General features: G+C 40.1%; 1 protein-coding gene across 15 annotated transcripts in view; it reads left to right on the top strand.

The window, feature by feature from the left end:
• KMT2C (lysine methyltransferase 2C) overlaps window positions 1-21910 on the top strand; it is a 286322-nt gene that overhangs the window by 203236 nt on the left and 61176 nt on the right. For all 15 annotated transcript variants that reach the window (XM_047096384.1, XM_047096376.1, XM_047096375.1 and 12 more), the window contains 8 exons: window positions 5632-5813; window positions 6064-6228; window positions 7252-7361; window positions 7837-7902; window positions 8861-9073; window positions 13975-14103; window positions 16216-16335; window positions 19023-19153. In XM_047096384.1, coding sequence (XP_046952340.1) covers window positions 5632-5813; window positions 6064-6228; window positions 7252-7361; window positions 7837-7902; window positions 8861-9073; window positions 13975-14103; window positions 16216-16335; window positions 19023-19153 — 1116 coding nt within the window. The remainder of the gene's footprint in view (window positions 1-5631; window positions 5814-6063; window positions 6229-7251; window positions 7362-7836; window positions 7903-8860; window positions 9074-13974; window positions 14104-16215; window positions 16336-19022; window positions 19154-21910) is intronic.

The raw sequence follows: 21910 nt of genomic DNA, 5'->3' as shown, positions 1-21910 counted from the left end.
GTAAGCGTCCGACTTCGGCTCAGGTCATGATCTCACGGTCCGTGGGTTCGAGCCCCACGTCGGGCTCTGTGCTGGCAGCTCAGAGCCTGGACCCTGCTTCAGATTCTGTGTCTCCCTCTCTCTCTGCTCCTCCGCCGCTCACACTCTGTCTCTGTCTCTCTCAAAAATAAATAAACATCAAAAAAAGATTTATAAAAAATAAATCTGTGGTCTGAAATTATAGTGGTTATCCTGAAGAAATAAAAATAAAAAGGCACGCTTTTCAAAGATACTTTATCCTGCAATTTGCTCAGGTGCGAGGTTTGGTTGATGCATTCTGTTTACTGACAATAAAGGTTGACCCCAAGCAGAAAACTGTATGAAAACCCATCATTCACCTGGTCTCTCCCCATGTTCCTTCTTAGCCCTCATCCATATAGGAAAAGACATTTTCTGTTAGGCTTCTTGGATCAGTGAGTTGGTTTTTTTAAATCCGTTTTGGAGCAATTTTGGCCATCTCTTGGTATTTCTTTTTCTGTTCCCCTTTTGCCCTTCTGGAGTCTCAGTCGTGTGTGCACAGAATTGTAGGATATAGTCCCAGATCGCTTTCACTTTCTTGATATTTTTCCAGTTTTTCTTTCTGCCCTTTAGCTTATTCCCCAAAGTCACTTTTATTATGCAGTATCTAATCTATTTTTTAAAATATAATTTATTGTTAAGTTGGCTAACATACAGGGTGTAAAGGGTGCTCTTGGTTTTTGGGGATAGATTCCCTTTCTAATCTGTTTTTAAGCACATCCAGTGGATTTTTCATGGAGATGATTGTATTTTTTAATCTTAGTTTTATTTTATAGTTTAAGCTATCTCATAGTTTAAAATGTTTTCTTGAGTTTTTTCTTTCAAGTCATTGTATATACAGATGATTGTTTGCTAATTCTGTCATGTCTGACATTTCTCATTAGTATTACTTATTATGACCAATATTAGCTTACCTTTCCCCTTATGAGGATGTATTTTTGTTTTTAATTTAGTAATTTTTGATTATGGCAGTTGTGTATTTTGCTTATATTTTTGGGAATTTGGGTTTTGTTCCTGTAAGAAGTAAGGAGTTTTTGTTTTGGCGGTAAGTTATTGCGGACAGTCGAACCTTCTGAAACTTCTCTAGCCTTTCTGGGATAGGCCTCGAGAACCTTCACTTTGAGGTGGCTCTTCTTAGACTTTTTGGTCTTAGAACCATTAACAGTCTTGAAAATTATTAAGGACCACATAGAGTTTTTGTTTATGAGGGTAATAATGATTGAATATTTACCATTTTAGAAGTTAACTAGGAATACTTTAAAACACAAAAATATTCAAGCATGTTTGTTACGATGTCATGTAATGAGGTTTTATATTTTACATATCACATAGCCTCTGTAAAACATCACTATAAGTTGGGGCGCCTGGATGGCTCAGTTGGTTGAGTATCTGACTTCGGCTCGGGTCATGATCCCGCAGCTCATGGGTTCGAGCCCCGCGTCGGGCTCTGTGCTGACAGCTCGGAGCCTGGAGCCTGCTTCGGATTCTGTGGCTCCCTCTCGCTGCCCCTTCCATGCTCATGCTCTGTCTCTCAATAATGAATAAATGTTAAAAAAAATTTTTTTAGACATCACTATAAGTGGATTAAAGTGAAAAAAGCAAGTAACATGTCAGTGTTATTATGAAAATAGTTTTGACCTCACAGACCCCTGAGGGTTTCCTAGGTCACACTTTAGTAACTGCTTTTTTAGCACTAGTTTAGTCTGATACGTGAGACATGGCCTTTTTGACATCTCTGCTGAATTCCCCTCACGTCCCTGCCCCCCCCCCCCCCCCCCCGGCGGCTCCCTATGACCTCCTTCACCAGTGTCTCTTTACTCCGACTGGTTGAGATTCAGATGTCTTCAGCATTGTATTAACTCTTGTAATTGTCCAGCTTGCAAATTCCCAGTAGCCATTCTTGGTCCTGGCTGTGTGTCCTTGTTTGGCCTCCTACAAATGCAGCTTGGTGTTCAGCCAAAGACTTGAGGGAAATTCTGTGTGGATTTCTGGAGCTCTTTTTCTTTATTGCTCCTTCCTTTCCAGGACCCTGTCCTGCAAATTGCAACTGCCTCAACCTCTGAGATCTCCACCATGTGTCCTCAACTCAGCGAGACCCTGATGCCTTGTGGGTTTCTCCCTCTCAGCGCAGCATTCCGGAAAATGTCTGTGGACAGAATATTGTAGGACCGACCTCACTTGTTTCCCTCTTCTCAGAAACCACAGTCCTGTTCTGCCTTTTGCTCAGTATCTGAAACAAGTGTTTCCTACATTGTGTCCGTTTTCTAGTATCTTATGAAGGGAGAAGGGTCTTGTCCCAGTTACTCCATCATAGTTGACTCAAATATTCTTGTAGACTCTTAAAATGTCTTTCACAATTTTCTACATGGTACCATGAATGGAGCCCTGGTAATACCTTTCTTGAAAGAACTTTTGAAAATAAACACTAGCCATGTCAGTAGGAGAGAAAGAGAGTTGATGTTAGAGCTCAGCGGTCTATACAGGGAGTGGGAAGTGTGGAATTTCAACAGGGAGAGACAGTTGAGGCATCAAAGTGCTGCAGCGGGCACGTCAACTGGGTTCGGGTGAGGTCTGGACTGCCTGACCTGAGCGGGGTGAATGCTGGTGGGCGTGGTAACCACACCTTAGCTTTGAGTGAGCAGAGCTGAGCAGCTCGAGAATTTGGCTGTAAAGGGCCACAGGGTAGGTGTCTGTGAGACAGGAAAACGTGTAGGAATGAAGAGACGTTATTTTGAAAGTTTCTACTGTTAATAGCTTGGATCTGTCTCCCACTTGATCTTACTGTTCTTCTGAGCCGGGGTTGGTCAGTTACATCACACAGGCCACCTGTGGCCCATTGCCTCTTTTTGTAAATGAAATTTTATTGAAATATAGCCTTGTTCTTTCATTTACATACGTCTCTTGTGGGCTTTGCCCTGCAGTGGCACCGCTGTGTAGTTTACAGGCCACGTGGCCCACAAAGTTTAGAGTATTTACATCTGACCCTTCACAAAAAAAGTTTGCCGGTAACTGCTCTAAGCCATCCTGCTCTTCCTGCCCAAAGCTCTTTTCTCCATTTGGGTAAATATAACTTGATAGCCTATTATATAATATAATCTATATATAATATAATGTATATAATTATTATAATGTATATAATTACATATATAGTCTATAATATAATAATATAATCTTAATAATCTGTGACTAATTTAAAAGAATCAGTAGGCTAATCGAAGTAATAAATACACATGCTTGCAGATCACATAGCTTTCAAAGACTTCTGATGACTGGCCGGCCCCTGTCCTATTCTGCCTCCACACTTGAGTCCTCGCCCCAGGCAGCCACTTTTCATCTTCTCCTAGTTACGTCAGTAACTCTAAGTGCTGGTGCTTCTGCTGTATCTGTGCTAGGTTTTGTTGACTTTCTGCTGTGAATAAATAAATGCTGATTTAGCTCTTAAAATATACCCCCTATACTCCCCAACACCCTCCCAGTGTTTTCGTTGTTTCACTACATTTAGTTAATAAACGTGTTCAGTGGAGATCTAGAAAGTGTACCATACCGACTTTGGCTCAGGTCACTATCTTGCGGTCTGTGAGTTCGAGCCCCACGTCAGGCTCTGTGCTGACAGCTTAGAGCCTGGAGCCTGCTTCAGGTTCTGTGTCTCCTTCTCTCTGTGCCCCTCCCCTGCTCGCACTCTGTCTCTACGATGAGTAAAAACATTAAAAAGTGTACTATGGCTTTGTCTTTCATGGAGTTTTTTAATAGCAAAAAGAAAATAATGATTCATGATTCTGCATTAGTTTTTGTTGTTTGTTTTTACCTACTGTAGGAGCATGATTTATATAAAATTATTTTGGCAAGTAACTGTTTTTCTGGAAAAAGTTGTACCCCTTTACGGCACTCCCCTTTTCTCTCTCCTCCTCTGTGCTGGTAATTTCTAGGTCTGTTGCTGAGCTCTCCTTCAACTTCCCTGAGCTGAAGTCCTTTGTGTGTTCATTGTTCTCTGCATCCCATCATCCCATGTCTTCCTTGTTCTTGGTATAACTCTAACTTTTTCCTCATATGTCTAAGTAACTCTGTTCGAAGAGGTATTCGGAAGCTGAAGTTTGAGTCTTTGTATCCCTGACAGGTCTACTTTTACACTTAATTGCTTGGTTACTTGCTTGTGTCTTGAAAATTATATTCCTATAGAATTGGAAGCTATTACTCTGTTGTATCCAGAATTGGACAATTTGATGCCATTTTGGTAGTTCTTTATTTAGCTCTTTTATTTTCCTTTCAGGTAGCTTTTAGACTTCCTTATTCCTCATGATCTGAATTTTTATTCTGTATTGTGACTTCTTGCCATTTCATTTTAACACAAGTACTTTGTGTCCTATCTGTAGATTCTAGTTTTTTGAGCGCTTTCATTTGGTTCCAGATTCATAATCTTACATGGTGTGGTGGGTTTGTGGAGTTTATCAGAAATATAGAATTTTAGGGGCGCCTGGGTGGCTCAGTCAGTTAAGTGTCCAACTTCGGCTCAGGTCATGATCTCACTGTTCATGAGTTCGAGCCCTGCATCGGGTTCTCTGCTGTCAGCTCGGAGCCTGCTTCTGATCCTCTGTGTTCCCCGCCCCCCTTTGCCCCTCCCCTGCTCATGCACATGCGTGCACTCTCTCTTTCTGTCAGAAATAAATAAACATTAAAAAAATGTATAGAGACTTTCAAACTTCGCTGCTAACTTAGACCCTGTGCCAGAGGAGAATATACAGAGGAGTGATGAACTTCAGAAGTCCTAGCTTCACAGCTGAAAGTCCTCCAAGATCATGAAATGTCCTTGGGACATATTTTCTTAGGAACTCATGTTTTAGTTTAATGTGTTAGATTTTTAAACATTGACTGTTTGTTTTAAGTTTATTTACTTATTTTGAGAGAGAGAGAGAGGGAGAGAGAGCACGCATGCATGCACATACACATGCACGTAAGCCAGCACGGTAGGGGCAGAGAATGAGGGAGAGAGAGAATCTCAAGCAGCCCCCATGCTCAGCATGGAGCCCAATGTGTGGGGCTCAATCCCACAAACTGTAAGGCCATGACCTGAGCCAAAATCAAGAGTTGTACACTTAACTGACTGAGCCACCCAGGCGCCTCTAAATATTGACTTTAATATACAAATCCTTTTGCACTGTACATGAGTTTCAGAAGTATGAATTCATGAAATGTTATAGATAGAAACTATGCCAATACATTTTCAAAACCTAAATTAACAGTTAAGGGGCAATTTACTTGATTTCTTCAGTATCTAGTCACTACATCAATAAAGTGGACATAAATCCACAGCACAAGGTAGTTATGTGGTCTTAAAAAAAGTCATTAAAATAGGTACCGTGTTCTGTTGTTCTGTCTAGCAGATAGACTTGTGAAAGCACATGAATGCGCCCACCCCAGGATTGGGCCACTGTTGGTGCTCATACGTGTTACTTGCTTGCCTCTTACCTGCTTCTTGGGACATGAGCACCACATAGCCGTTTATTTGGCGTATGTGCTCATACAAAATGAGGTGTGTGTTAATGTATAAATCACCAGGATTGGTTGTGTCTTTTATAGATCACTAAAGTGGTTCTCAGCAAAGGTTGGAGGTGCCTCGAGTGCACTGTGTGCGAGGCCTGTGGGAAGGCCACTGACCCCGGAAGACTCCTGCTGTGTGATGACTGTGACATAAGCTACCACACCTACTGCCTCGACCCTCCTCTGCAGACCGTGCCCAAGGGAGGCTGGAAGTGCAAATGGTACTCTAGGATTTACCTTTCCCTCCTTGGCCTTGCAAGTGCAGAATGTTTCCACACCAGTTTTTGAAAATCAGCCACATGCACTTACGTGCGTAATACGTGTTTGCTGTGATAGATGGCACACCACTTCTCAGAAAAATTTTCAGATGTGCGTTAAATGATGTCCCCCCATTCTGTTCTTGTATAGCTTCTTGAATTAAAGTAACTAAGTAAATAAACCGGAGACTTGTTGGGGGGGATTGGATTGCAGGTGCGTGTGGTGCAGACACTGTGGGGCAACGTCTGCAGGCCTGAGATGTGAATGGCAAAACAATTACACACAGTGTGCTCCCTGTGCAAGCTTGTCTTCCTGCCCCGTCTGCTATCGGAACTATCGAGAAGAAGATCTTATTCTGCAATGTAGACAATGTGACAGGTATCATGCTGCTTTTTAAAACTTTTATTCTTTTTCGCAAGCTTTTCTCTTTTAAATGTAGCAAAAGGAAGTTGGAAAACAACTTTCTTCGATCTTAAATTTAAGAAACAAGACCTTTCTTTACTTGCCAGAGTTTCTGTCAGCTAGAAACTACAGAAGTTTCCTGTTTTGTATCCGCAACTCCAGACTAAGGTTTTTAACTTGGGGCTTTTAAGGGTTTATGAATCCCTTGAAATTAGATGCAGAATTATTGCCTGCACATATGCATTTTTCTGTGGAGGGTTTCTGAATCTTTGATTGGATTCTACAAATGATCTGACGGATTTTATTTTCCTTGAACTACTTTTTGTTTTTTTTTAAGCTCTGGATAGTAAATGTCTCGATATTGGGTACCCGTTCCCACCCTCTCCAAGTAGGATGTGTACAGCTTCAAAATCCAGAACGCTTTGTTTTCAGTGGTGTATTACTGTGCTCTGGCAATAGTTGAGCACTGTACGTGTGATATTAGTATTATTTCATCAGTAGTACAGGATTCTCAGCACTCGCTGCCCACTAATTTGCTCAAAGGCAAGACAACTCCTTTTGTTCCTCGTTAATAGCCAGCCTCAAACACGAGAGCTGTATCTGCCCACAGGACATGCGTCCCAGGAGCACGTACACACCACACTGTTCGCAGTCTTCTGAATTCCTTCATACTTGCCCGGACTAGCTTCCTTCTCTCTCCGCTCTGTTCGGTGTATGATCAGAGAACAGTTATGCTGTCCTCCTCATACACTGTCCTTTTGCTTCCTTCCCAGTATTTCGTCTCATTCCTTTTTCTTATTCAAAGCTCCAGAAGTTTCGGTGGGTCCGTGGGCACGGTTAGGAGAAAGGGCAACGTGGGCAGGATAGGAGGAATGTGTGAGGCTTAGGGCTTTAAATGCGGCAGCTGTCCACTCCTGTGGTCGTTTTTAAAAGGAAGCCATTCTCTGTGCATTTCTGTTTCTTTCTTTCTTTTTAAATGTTCAAATACGGTCTTTTTAGATGGATGCATGCGGTTTGTCAGAACTTAAATACTGAAGAGGAAGTGGAAAATGTAGCCGACATTGGTTTTGATTGTAGCATGTGCAGACCCTATATGCCTACGTCAAATGGTAAGAAAATAACGTGAACGGCGGGTCTGTGCTCCTACACCTCACTGGCACCTTGCTGTCTTTTTGTGAAACAGTTATTTGGACAAGTATTTTATGGAAAATAAGTTATTTTTAGTTATAAATGAACTCTTATGCTCCCAACTTAATGTAGTAAAACAATTTGCTTACATAAAGAAACGGACCTAAGCATATATTATGGATATAAAACGTCATTTCGCTTTCATGCCTCGCAATCTTGCAGTTACTGGCATGTGTAGAAATCCAGTCTGTTGCTTTGTATCTTGGCCATTTTTCCCTCCATGATGTGTGTTTCCTTTACTACTTGTCCTTGTTTTTAAAGACAGTCTTTAACTTGATTTAGTGTTTAAGTGTTTATTTCAGTAAAATGGGTAAAGGAATAGAAAATTTAGTTATGTGTAAGTCTTTGTATACTTTGCTTTTTCTGAAAAAATGACACGAATTGTTTTCATTTCAGTGCCTTCCTCAGACGGCTGCGAATCTTCACTTGTAGCACAGATTGTCACGAAAGTGAAAGAGCTAGGTAAAGTCCGAAATGCTGTTCCTTACACAGGGCGTGTAAATGCTTAGTTACTGATGTAACTGACTTGCCACATGTTCCGTGCCTTTATCCTATGAGTGTTCATTCTGAATTCCCTGATGTCGGGTATCATTCCTGTCATTGACACGTATAACGTGTTCATCTTATCCCGCTTTGGTGGGACACTGTTCCTATAAATCTTAGCCAATTGGCAGTGAAACAACCACCCTTAAAGTAATCATCAACTCTGTACTTGCTTTGGTTTCATTGATATATTACTGTGCTTAGTAATGAATTAGGGGAAGAAAGGTTCTAGTTAGCAAACAGGGATTTTTTTTTTTTTTTTTTTGAATTAATGCAATCTATTTTTTTCTGAAATGGATCAGCTAGAGAGGTATCTTAATAGCATAGTTTTAAACTGTTGTTCTTTTTTCTAACAGTATTTGATATTGGATACTAAAACATTTGAATAGTATAGAAATTGTTGTAATAAATAGCAATTTTGTACATTTAAAAATGTGCAGGATTTCTCCTTACTTACTGCCTCTCCCTGACAGTGATTATATTGATACTTTGCTTTCTAGATGGGTTTCTCTTATGTAAATTGATCTCCCTCTTTCAGTCTGAAAAGATGTTCCAGGAAAACGCTCATAGTTGAATAGCTGAAGCATTGCTTTTAGCTTCATTGCTTTCTTTCTAAACCCTTATTTTGATAATTGAGAAAAAATGCCGGGAAGATCATTTTTGAAAAACTTACAACTTCTCTGCTTAAAATCCAAAGAAGTTCAACCAATTATTTTTAGTGTTAATTGAGTACTGTTAATTATTTGTGCATTTCATAGATAATTGCTTTATAGTAGTCACATTCCCTTCACATGGGTATTTTGGAGCAGTAATCAACTTAGCAGTGAAAATTAAAGTGAGAGTTTTGATTTGTATCCTTGGGATGTTGTAATTTTAGATCCACCCAAGACATACACCCAGGATGGTGTGTGTTTGACTGAATCAGGGATGACTCAGTTACAGAGCCTCACAGTTACAGTTCCACGAAGAAAACGGTCCAAACCAAAGTTGAAGTTGAAGATTATAAACCAGAATAGTGTGGCTGTCCTTCAGACCCCTCCGGACATCCAATCAGAGCATTCAAGAGATGGAGAAATGGATGATAGTCGAGGTAATACTAACTTATTTTCCACTGAATATGTTCACAAGAGTTAAAGTACATAAAATATCTTTCAAAATATATATGTTTTATCTCAGGGTAAATTCTACTGACTTAGGTAACCCTTGATGTGACCCTTGGCCTTTCTAAGTGAGTTGTCTTCTTGGGCTTTTCAGATTCTCTTCCTTTCACATGTCCTCTAGAGCAGACTGTCGTACATTATAGAAATCTCCAGGAACACCATTTTTTTGAGGATCACAGATGGGAAAATTCAGAGGATGCGACTCTAGTTTGCAAGGTAGCAGCTTAAACCTCAGATGCTGTGAGCTCAGATACCATGGCTAAGTTAAAGTAGCCTTGACCCATGGGTTTCTTCCTGGAAAAACCATTATTAATGTTCAAGTGTAAATTTATGTTCACAGATGTTCATCATAAACTTCTCTGTTGATGAACATCTTCTCGATCCCAGTACATATAAAGGATTTTCTAGCTGAATCCTTAAGATGACAGAATAATTTTAGTAGTGTGCAATTCAATAGGGGTTATATTTTTGCTTATCTGAAGAAGATCACCACAAGCTTATTTCTTTTTTGATTGGTTATCTCTTTTCTACTGAGAAATAAATAATTACCTTTGCTCTATCATCCCATGTTATTCAGCAGTATTTACTGAATGCCTACTCTGTGCTGGATATTGGAAGTCATGTCAGTGAACAAAGCAGATAGAATTCTCCACTCCTAAAACTCACTTTTTAATATTAGGAGAAAAGACCATTTTAAAATACGTAACATAGGAGTGCCTGGGTGGCTCAGTTAGTCTGACTCTTGATCTCAGCTCGGGTCTTTTTAATTTTTTTTATGTTCAGTTTTGAGAGAGAGGGAGGGAGGGAGACACAGAATCCGAAGCAGGCTCTAGGCTCCGAGCTGTCAGTATAGAGCCTGACATGGGGCTCAAACTCACAAACCACGAGGTTATGATCTGAGCTAAAGTCAGATGCTTAACCGACGAGCCACTCAGGCGCTCCTCAGCTCGGGTCTTGATCCTTGGGGTCCTGGGGTGGTTCAAGCTCTGCGTTGGGCTCTGTGATCGTCATGGAGCCTACTCAAAAAATATATACATGCGTGTGTGCGTGCGTGTGTGTGTATCTCATAATAAACGAGTTATTAAAATGTGTTTGGCAAGTGCTGTAGAAAGCTAGCATTGGAATAAGAGGAATTGGTAGTGCATATGGTGACGTGAGGCATCAGATGAACTGAAAGCAGTATTTGAGCACAGACTTTAAAGAGGCGAGTGGGCTACTTGACTACCTGAGGGAAGAGCATCCCAGATGGCGAGAAAGCTATTGCACAGGCCGAGAGTAGGAGTGTGCCTAGCATGTTTGAGGAATGTGAAGACCAGTGTGTCCAGCAGTGAACAAAGGCGACAGTAGGAGGTGATGAGATCAGAAGTCTAGCTATATTACAAAGATGTAGTCATCAGGACAGTATGGCATTGGCACAAAACAGACACATAGACCAATGCAACAGAATAGAGAACCCAGGAATGGAAACAGGACAGAGACCTGCAAAAGAATGAATCTGGACCACTTTCTTAAACCAGACACAAAAATAAATCCAAAATGGATGAAAGACCTAAATGTGAGACAGGAAGCCATCAGAATCCTCGAGGAGAAAACAGGCAGCAACTCTTTGATGTTGGCTACAGCAGCTTCTTACTTGACACATCATCAGAGGCAAGGGAAACAAAAACAAAAATGAACTATTGGGATCTTATCAAGATAAAAAGCTTCTGCACAGTGAAGGAAACAATCAGCAAAATTAAAAGGCAAGTCACACAATGGGAGAAGATATTTGCAAATGACAGATAAAGAGTTAGTATCCAAAATCTATAAAGAACTTATCAAACTTAACACCCAAAAAAACAAATAATCCAGTGAAGAAATGGGCAGAAGACATGAATAGACACTTTTCCAAACAAGACATCTAGTTGGCTAATAGATACATGAAAAGATGCTCAACATCACTCATCATCAGGAAAATACAAATCAAAACCACAATGGATACCACCTCACGCCCATCAGAATGGCTAAAATTAACAACTTGGGACACAACAGATGCTGGCGAGGATGCGGAAAGAGAGGAACCCTTTTGCTCTGTGGGTGGGAATGTTTGAAACTGGTGCAGCCATTCTGGACGATGGTATGGCAGTTCCTCAGAAAGTTAAAGTAGAACTACCCTATGACCCAGCAATTGCGCTATTAAGTATTTATCTAAAGGATACAAAAATGCTGGTCCGAAGGGACACATGTACCCCAATGTTTATAGCAGCACTGTCAACAATAGCCAAAGTATGGAAAGGGCCCAAATGTCTGTTGACTGATGAATGGATGAAGAAGATGTGGTATATACATACAATGGACTATTACTCGGTGATGAAAAAGAATGAAATCTTGCCATTTGCAACAACGTGAATGGAACTAGAGTGTATAATGCTAAGTGAAATAAGTCAGAGAAAGACAAAAATCGCATGATTTCACTCATATGTGGACTTTAAGAAACAAAACATGAACATAGGGGAAGAGAAGGAAAAATAAGATAAAACCAGAGAGGGCGGCAAACCATAAGAGACTCTTAAATCCAGAGAACGTGAGGGTTGATGAGGATGGGGGGGGAGATGGGTTAAATGGGTGATGGGTATTAAGGAGGGCACTTGTTGGGATGAGTACTGGGTGTTCTGTGAAGTGATGAATCACTGGGTTCTACTCCAGAAACTGATACTACACTGTATGTTAACTAACTTCAATTGAAATAAAAAAAAAAAAAGCCGTCGTCGTAAAGGAGAGAGGAGGCAAGACTGAGTAGGTCATACAGAGTCATAAGGCAATGCTTGAGCTTGTGGATGGAGGTAATCGGAGGTTACTGAGCGAATTGTGGCTTAATCTTACTCATATTTTATTAAAAAAATTTTTTTTAACACTTATTCATTTTTGAGAGTGAGAGAGACAGAGCATGAGCGGGGGAGGGGCAGAGAGAGAGGGAGACACAGAATCCAAAGCAGGCTCCAGGCTCCCAGCTGTCAGCACAGAGCCTGACGCGGGGCTCGAACTCATGAACTGCGAGATCCTGACCTGAGCCGAAGTCGGACGCTCAACCGACTGAGCCACCTAGGCACCCCATAATCTTACTGATGTTTTAAATGGAACACCCGGTTGTAATGTGAATAGACTGTGAGGTCTAAGAGTTGTGGCACCTAGATCAGTTAGGAAGGTGCCACATTTGTGCAGGTCAGAGAGAATTGTGGCTTAGCATCAGTGTGTCTTTTATCAGTTAGTCCTCACATTTTCTTTGCAGTAGGTTGTGTGTGGTTGGGAGAAAAACTTCCTGATGCTTCTGTGCAACTGATGTTCAAATCCTATTAAGCAGAAAATTTGATTTTAAAGTTTCGGGGCTTGTGAAGAAATAGTCTGTGTATCTGGGAGGAATGGATCAGATTAGCATCCGCCAGAGCACAGTGAAGAAGTCTAGTGTCTAAGGACAGTGGGAAACCTGAAAAATGGCTCCACAGTTACTTAAATCTGGGAAATGCTGCATTTCCCAGAATTTGGAAGATTGCTTGACAGTACACATTAATTTCCAAAGTATGAGATTATAGAGCCTTTTAAAAACGTGGCAGAACTGCAACAAAAAGGCCTGAGAAGGTTTTCCCTTTGACGACTGTTGCATAGGACAGCGTTCAGGGAAATGATGGGCATGTCTTCAGCGTGTATCTTCCAGATTGGGTCCCTTGAAGGCGTGTCCCCTTGAAAGTGATTTTCTACGTGATGTCACACATAAGTACATCCTAGGTCCACGAGCCCACAAAGTCCACACACATTTGTGATGCCCCTGGAACGTTGTAACAGCACCTTTTCCTTGTAGCTTTTGTCAGCTCTTTGCTCTTCGGATAAATGGTTCTTCAGGAAAAATAAGTCATGAACGGTCATCTTAGCATATCAACAACAAATTCCTTGTGCAACAGAGGCAGACTTTTTTCTAATTCACTTACTAGTATCTGGAAACCTTGTTCACAGGCGCGCGTGCGCGCGCGCGCGCGCGCACACACACACACACACACACACACACACACACACACACAAATCCCAAATCCAAAGAAAATGGAAACACTGTGTTGTGTCTCAAGGGTGGGAACACAGTGCCCCAGTATAGACCTTCCCAGTGTGAAAGGATGGATGTCTGGGGGTGTGAGCCTAAGGTTGTATTTAGGCTCCAGAAGGCAAAGGATGGGGGGTGGAGGGATAGAGTGGAGCCAGGAATGGTAGTAAGTAGTGGAGGGAGAGAAGCAGCAGCAAGTGGCTAGGTCATTACTGCCTGTAATGTTATCGCTAATCCTCTTAACTTTTTGATTTGTGGACAACTCATACATTCACATGGTTTAAAACTGAAAAAGAATTAAGGGTAAGCAGTGAAAAGTGTCCCTCTCTCCCCTGTCCTCATTTTTGGATGGAGAGTTTTCGGTAACTAGGTAATATTCCATTACAGCTATAGTTGGAGCTCAGAAGAGGGTTCTAGGCTGCAGAGACCGTCTTGTGGTCCTGAGCCGGAAGATGTAATTGAAGGCAAAGGGAAGATTTTTTAAGTGCGAACTGACTTGTAGTTGTCTTTCTGAGCATTCTCTGTGTGTGTTTCCCCTTCCCTGATGCTTGTGTTTCATTTCCTGAAAACAGCACGTTGAGCAACATGAATTCTACAACCATTTGGTGCCTTTTCCATCATTTTGTCACTTTCCCCACCTACTGGATGCACAATTAGAGTGGCTCAGTGGCCACTTTGCCTTCTCTTTCCTATTACATAGGAATTAGGTATTTGGTAGATTTTTTTTTTCCAATTTTATCTGTGTATTTTTCTTTTTTCCAGAAGGAGAACTTGTGGACTGTGATGGGAAATCAGAATCTAGTCCTGAACGGGAAGCTGTGGACGATGAAACGAAGGGGGCGGAAGGAACAGACGGTGTGAAAAAGAGAAAAAGGAAACCGTACAGACCAGGTATCATCCTGAGCTGGACCTTTTAATGTAACCAAAACTTAGTTAATTTAAGAAAAAATGTAATATTGAGGACTCCCAAGTATAATTAAATGAACAAAATGAAATATAGCTCCTTAACTCTCCAAACTAAAACTTGAATGTCGAAATTGAAGAACTGAATGTGCATTTAGGTGGCAAATTCCTTAGGTCGGGTATGTGAATACTTCACAAAAAATGGTTCTTTTAATACCTTATCCCAATGTTTTATTTGTACTGGGACCTTTAAGGCCGTTTGTGTATTTTTCCTTTGATGCGTACTTCTGCAATTATTTTAATTTTCAGTATTCGTATTTACTATTTGTTATGTTTAAAAAATTTTTTTTACGTTTACTCATTTTTGAGAGACAGAGCATGAGTGGGGGAGGGGCGGAGGGAGAGGGAGACACAGAATCCGAAGCAGGCTCCATCCACGCTCTGAGCTGTCAGCACAGAGCCCGACGCAGGGCTTGAACTCACAGACCGTGAGATCGTGACCTGAGCCGAAGTCGGACACTTAACCGACTGAGCCACCAGGTGCCCCATATTTGTTATGTTTTGGTTTTTTTTTTTAATGTTTGTTTATTTTTAAGACAGAGAGAGACAGAGCATGAACGGGGGAGGGTCAGAGAGAGAGAGGGAGACAGAGAATCCGAAACAGGCTCCAGGCTCTGAGCTGTCAGCACAGAGCCCGACGCGGGGCTCGAACTCATGGACCCTGAGATCATGACCTCAGCCGAAGTCAGATGCTTAACCGACTGAGCCACCCAGGCGCCCCTGCTATGTTCTTAAAACTTATTTCAGTGTTTGTGCAGGAGCCAGTAAGTGTATAATGTGACCCTGAAGTCATATGACAGAGTTCTTAGGCTTCCTGAATTTATAGACCAGTTCATACACGACTGATTAAATCTGATTTCCTCCCTGCCTCAGAGGTGGAGGGACATCTCGCTTGCTTATAAGATTTTATTTGCCTTATTGGAAAAAATTACTGAAATGGTCACAATGCAGACCTTTTAGGCTTTCTTTAGGCACTTTATTCATGTCTGTTTACCAATCAGTGAGACATTAAGTCAAATCAATTCAGTCTTTAATCTTCTAGCTGCTTATATTGTATTGATAAGAGTGTTGTAAATACCTTTTGAGGTGCAAGGAAGACCTTTCTCACTGTTGTATGTATTCTGTAAGACCTCAAGAAGGTAACTTTCCTTACAGGTGGGCCACATCTGAAACAAGGACCTAGATTAGCTTCATCCAAGTCACTGCATGAAAATCACTTCATTTCTTCCTAATTTGGAGGCTTATTGCTATACATACGTTTTTAGACACTGCAAACTCCTTCTAGGAGCTAACATTTATTGTGTTTTTTTCCTTTGACTCTGCCTTCCGTGAAGGTCATCTCTGTGACTGAGGGAGCCATTAGGTCACAAAGTGGGTTCGACTTACTTTTGACTGTGTGTCAGGCTCTAGTCTATGGGCTTTACGTCTGGCAAGTTATTTAATCCTTATAATGCATGTATGAGGCGGAGTTAGATGCCATCCCTGTTTTATCAGTGAGGGAACTGGGAACACTTAAAAATCAGATAGCTTGCCCAAAGTCACAGAGGAACCAGAGTTAGAATTTCTGCTTTTAATTATAGAGCTGAATGTGTCTCATGTCCAAGGGCCTTAGGTAGACACGTTACCCCTGAAGTCATACTGACTTTGTTTGGATCATCTAGTTTTGTTTATATCTTGTATTTATTCTCTGTAGCTAATGTACAAATAATTTGAAAGATGATAGTTGAGTTACTTAATATCTGCTAAATAAGTATAATTTACTGTAATATTTACTCTGATGCTGCTTAGAAGAGGAAATGCACGCAGTCTTTCTATACTCTAATAATGTCTTTTTATACCTGTTTTGTTAGTGATAAGGTAACAGTAGTTTTGACCTCTTTTAATTTGCTTATTTCAAACTCTTGTGTATAAAAATGATTATTTAAAGTAGCCCATATTGAATTTGGGAAATGCCTCAGTATTTAAGCAGTATCACCCTACTTTGAAAATACAGAGAGCAATCAGTTATTTACAAGGCTAACCAATTTCTTTTTTGGTTAGGTATCGGTGGATTTATGGTACGGCAAAGAAGTCGAACCGGGCAAGGAAAAACGAAAAGATCTGTCATTAGAAAAGATTCTTCAGGCTCTATTTCTGAGCAGTTACCTAACAGAGATGATGGTATGGTACTGATTTTGTTTAACTCCCTTTTCTTGCTGTCTCTATGGAAAAGAACCGTCCTAAATAATGCTGCAGTCACAACCTTATTGCTTCTTACTGATCATGGTTGTGAGTGTCTGTGGAGTTCATACCTATAATACAGAAATGAGGTTTCATAAAGAAAAAGATTTAAATCCAACAGAGTATATTCCTCTGAGATTTTTTTAAAACAAGTTTCTTTCTGTCTTAAGTGAAATATAAACAGGTTAGGGACCGAATCACTTAGTTAAACCAGGTGCTTCTTGATCATCTCACAAAAGGCCTTTCTTCGCCCATCTTAGCTGCTTGGTATAAAATTGGAGACTTTATTTTGTTGAAAGTGACAGGGTACTACAACATTTTAAACCAAATTGTATAATGTTTTAGAAATATGTCTTCCAATTAATATTCTGTCATCCTCACTTAGATCCTCAAAGAACACTAAATCGTTAAGTCACAGCTTGAGAATTGGTTCTGATGAACACTTTATGTCGGTATGGTCACAGTCTGTATGCTGTACGTATTTTAAATGCTTTCTGTAGGATATGAAAAAAAGATGTTTTCAGCATGTGCACTGATTGGAGTTCTTCCATTATTAAGAGGTGGGGTTTTAACCTGTGAATTAATGAAAATTACAAATTGCATTTTTAAAAGGAAGCACTAGATGGTTTTAAAGGAGTTCCTAATATGACTGTAAAGTATGATTGTAATATAATAAGCCCTAAGAAATGTGACATGTTCGATGAGCCTGGTTTTGTGTTTTCCTTCTCTCTCTATTCTGCCGTCATAGTTTAGTTCTGTTAGGTTAGTGTTTTATCCCTTCACGTGTCGTGTCGAGAGTGATCCATTGAGTTTTTATTTTCTTATGCGTTGTTTCCCTTTCTGAATTGAATTGCTAAGTGCTAAGATACTTTATCGTTTCTCTGTAGCTTACTCCTTCCTAGTCTCAGTCCTCTGTTACTTCCTTATGTGTCTAAGTAACACAGAGCTGAAGTATTAAAGCCTGTGCACATGTGTGATTCTACAGGTGCCTCTCCTGCCCTTTCCCATAGTGCCTCATTTCGTTGTGTTTATTGTGTGACATAGATACATACATACACATAATATGTTACTTTTTATTTATGTATTTTTTTTACTGTGAGTTCATATTCTTTAGAACATTCTCTGAACTTTGTTGAGGAGTGAATTGCAGGTGGCTTCTTTCAGAGACTGCGTCTGTTACCACCAGGAACATGAGGTGCTACCACCCCAGTACTTCTTTAGCTTGAAGAATTTAGCTTCAATTCTTAGCTTGAAGGTTTTGGTCCACCTGTATTCTATAAATCCGGATTTCTTACATATTAGGGTTATATTGAGTTTATGAACTCTCAGGGAAAATTTTCACTTTTTGCCTTTCTACCCAGCACCAAATTCCCTGACAAGTTGACAAATTCTTGGCGGTTGGTGGTGGAGAGGGGGAGGGGGATGTGAGTGATGTATGGGGGACGAGGGGGTTGGGAGGGTGTATTTCTTGTTATGCCAACTCTGAGCATGGAATCCTTCAGGGTCTCACCTTTATCACCTTTATGGGAGGCACCTCTGGTTAATCACTATGCCGAGGAGGGAGAGGCCTTGAACTTGGTCTTCTAGTTTCCCATTGCTCAGTAGGCTCTGAAAACCTGAGCTCAAGGTCACTGCATTTTAGCAGAACTTCAGAGAGCTTTACTTGGTTCTTTGCTTAATTCTTTTTGTGGTTCCTGTCTTACCTTAATTTGTTGGTCTTTAAGGATTATTTTCTGGTAGATTACTGGTACATTTAAAAAGATAGTTAAAAAAAATGTTTATCCACCATTTGTAGTTGTTTTTAGAAGTCAGTTCCCTTACATACTCTGGCAACAAAAATGCCCACATTGATTTTTAGGAGGGATGTACTGTTTGCCTTGGGAACATGAGCCTGTCATTTGCTCACTTATCTGCTCTAAGTAGTGGACTTACTTCTTTGCTAATTTCATAGATCAAAATTTTGTTTTATTTCCTTTTCTCTGATTGATTTTAAGATTGAGCATTCATAGCATATTTACAAGCGTTTTTGTAGGTGGTGATATGTTAGTATAATATGTACTACAAAAACCTAATTTGCAATAAATCCTTGAACTTGGAATTGCTGGATTGAAGAATACACTTTCCGAAAGACTTCTGTTGGATATGCCCAGTAAACTCTTCGGAAAGATTGTTCCTGCCTTTAGTTGCCTTTAGAAGTATAGGAGTAGCCATTTCCCCATACTCATAAGCACTGAGTACTTTTATTATTTTAATTTTTAACAAAATGTTGATGTTAAAGGAAACAGTTTGCTGCTTTGCGAGTAAGGAAATACTCATTAAGAGACAAAAGTAAACATATACTGATACTAAATAGACATGCAATGAATTTTTTATGATGCTTAAAAGTTACTAATAAACTTGCTTTGACATCTCTTTTGTGAAAAAGTGTGTCTGTCAAGTCATGTTGTATGCCTTAAACTGACATAGTATTGTACACCAATTATATCTCAATAAAACTGGAGAGAAAAAAGAAAAAGCTTGTTTGTTTATATGGATCTGTGTATGTTGGTAAGCTGTAAAGTTACTTTGGGTGGATTTGTCTGACAATATTGAACATCACATATTTATAAATGTGACTATTGTTTCAGGCTGGAGTGAGCACTTACCAGATACACTAGTTGATGAATCTGTTTCTGTTACTGAAAACACTGAAAAAATAAAGAAGAGATACCGAAAAAGGAAAAATAAGCTTGAAGAAACGTTCCCTGCCTATTTACAAGTAATATTTTGCTTTACATTATATTGTATAGTTTATTAACAAAAGAAATGTAATGTATTGAGTTTTGAAAAATAGCTTTATTTTTGTTAATATTTTACTCGTTTTGTTTTTAATTACATATTTTAAATGCCAGCTTTACCTTTCAGAAGCCCATAAAAATTAACATTTACTTTTTTGTGTTTTGGTACTTTTCAAAAAGTTCTTTTTTATCCCAGTTTTTCACTTCTAAATGTTTCATAAGACATACAAGGACATTTTGAACTGGGAAAAGCTCATTCTTCCAAAGCAGTCGCACTTGTGTGCTCCCCAAACCCACGTCCTATGGACAGTTCCAGGTTAGAGTAATTATAGTCACTGAATAAAGTTGGGTTTTTAGCAGCCAGAGTTACAGCTTTTAATAATTGGTTACCACTTTCAGAGGCCAGTGATCCAAAGTTTTAAGTAGAATTGTTTTTTGTCTTCCAAAATATACATCAGAAAAACATCCATCAGGGTGAAGACATTCTTTGATAGGTGTAGGCTCCATGAAAATAGAAATCTTTCTGGTTTGTCCTGTAAGCGTTAAGTCACAGAGGAGCTCCAGGCCATGTGCTGTACTGGAAAGGGCCCTGTATTAGAGATACAGGACTGAGATTCAGGTTCCCGAGCAGGGGAGTCCTCCTTCCTGGGCCTCTCTGTCTTCAGGTGTGAGAGTAGAATTGGAACAGACTATTCTTGAGTGTCTGTCCTAATGTCAGTGTCGGTGAGTGTTCCTCTGATGTGTTGCTCCCACACAATAATGGCCTACATGTTGCTCATTATTGAGCCTTTATAATGAGCCATTATAATGGCCTCATTATTGCTTGCATTTATTTTTTTACCTTAATTTTCCAGTTGGCTCTTAATGGTTTAACTGCTTTAAAAGTTACATTTCTTCTCAGCTAATATCCAGCTTCTTCAGTTTTCTTTTTTAATGATGAGAAGTATAGGGGCGCCTGGGTGGCTCAGTCGGTTGGGCACCCGACTTCGGCTCAGGTCACGATCTCACAGCTTGTGAGTTCAAGCCCCGCGTCGGGCTCTGTGCTGACAGCTCAGAGCCTGGAGCCTGTTTCAGATTCTGTGTCTCCCTCTCTCTGACCCTCCCCCGTTCATGCTCTGTCTCTCTCTGTCTCAAAAATAAATAAACGTTGAAAAAAAAAATTAATGATGAGAAGTATAAAAATCATCTACTCATTTGAATAGTTTTTTGTTTAATAAACTTTTTGTTTAATAAACTTGTAAGCATAATATGTAGTATGTGGTAATATACATGAGTGTAAGTTTTTATTAGACAACTGATCCATAAGGTCAGTGTCCATTTGAGAGAGAGAGAGAACGCGCGCGCGCGAGCACTCGTGGGCACGAGGCAGGGGGGAACAGAAGATCTCCTCAACAGGCTCTGCCCTGACAGCAGAGAGCCCATTGCTGGGCTCGAACTCACAAACTGTGAGATCATGACCTGAGCCAAAATCAGACACACAACCAACTGAGCCGCCCAGGGGCCCGGAGGGCAGTGTCCGTTTTAGAGCTTGAGCCTTTAAGGTTGGAGTCTTGGGCTTGAGTATGGCCCTCCTGCCAGTTAGCGATGTGATCTCATTCCCATCGACACCTGTGTGCCAAGAAATGTTGAGAGATTAAGAATTATGTGTGTAAATACTTGTGCCGTACGTGTCGTCAGTCTTTAATAGTATGTTTTGTTTTTCCCATATTCCCTTCAAATACCTAGCTGTGTAACTTCTTTTTAACCATATAATAGTGATTGTATTGGTCAGAAAATACTCCCACCTTTATTGTTTAGATTCTCTTTAACTGCATCCTTTTTGTTGTCTTTTAATAATCCTTGTGTTGTCCCTTTTAATAATCCTTTCTTGAGAATATTGAGTAGAATACCTGCTTCTCCTCCCCCCACCTCCTTTCCTTGATCCTTCTGTAGAGTGTGATCTTCTTTGGCTGTTTATGAACATATGAAAACTGACCATTTCATACATTGAAAAAGAGCCTTTAAAAGTAGTGGATCTGATTTCCTGATTAACTGCTGTAATCTTGATCTCCTGAACTGGTTTCCTCCAGTGTGCATCAGTAATACCTAATGGGTTTGTTTTTTCTTGAGGCGGGGGCCGGGGGGCGGGGTTGGGAGCGATATGGAGGAAGCCATTGTAATGATACTGTTTCTTGAGGTAGAGCTGTAATTTCCCCCATTGACTGGGGGAGTACATAGTGATGAAAGCCACAGGGATTCAGCAGCCATTATTCCAGTTTTTCTTTATTAATCATAACAGTGTCTAGATAAACTATAAATAATTGTGTAATCTGTCAAATAGATTTGTGTGGTCTCCTAAGACCTAGTGCTCCTGTCTACCTTAGGAGCCCTTGTAGTAGATTTAAAATCTCTGGTTGGTTCTTGGAGTCACATTGTCAAATTAGAAACCACGTGGAGCCATTCCTTTATATAAAATTAATATAAAACCATCAAATTAATAGGAATATTACAGTTTTTGATAATTAGCACTGAAATCTTCATGAGTCATTAAAAAAAATTGTTGCTAATCATGATGTCAGATTGAATACTGAAGGCATGAAATAAATGGTTTCCAAATTTTAAGATGCTCTACTCTTCAACATTTTTCCTAATGATAAAAGTATCGCTGGTATAAGAAACAAACCATCCTCTACCCAGTGGTCAGCTTTGCTGATTTTCAAATTTCTTTTTTTTTTCCTTTAAAAATTTTTAATGTTTAT

Source organism: Lynx rufus, unplaced genomic scaffold, assembly GCF_022079265.1.
Source record: "Lynx rufus isolate CCGP_SWC_20201006 ecotype Redwood Valley unplaced genomic scaffold, mLynRuf1.p SCAF_4, whole genome shotgun sequence".
In the NCBI taxonomy this organism is placed as follows: domain Eukaryota; kingdom Metazoa; phylum Chordata; class Mammalia; order Carnivora; family Felidae; genus Lynx; species Lynx rufus.
Note: the sequence above shows the minus strand (reverse complement) of the source record. Positions and strands in the feature narration are given on the sequence as shown.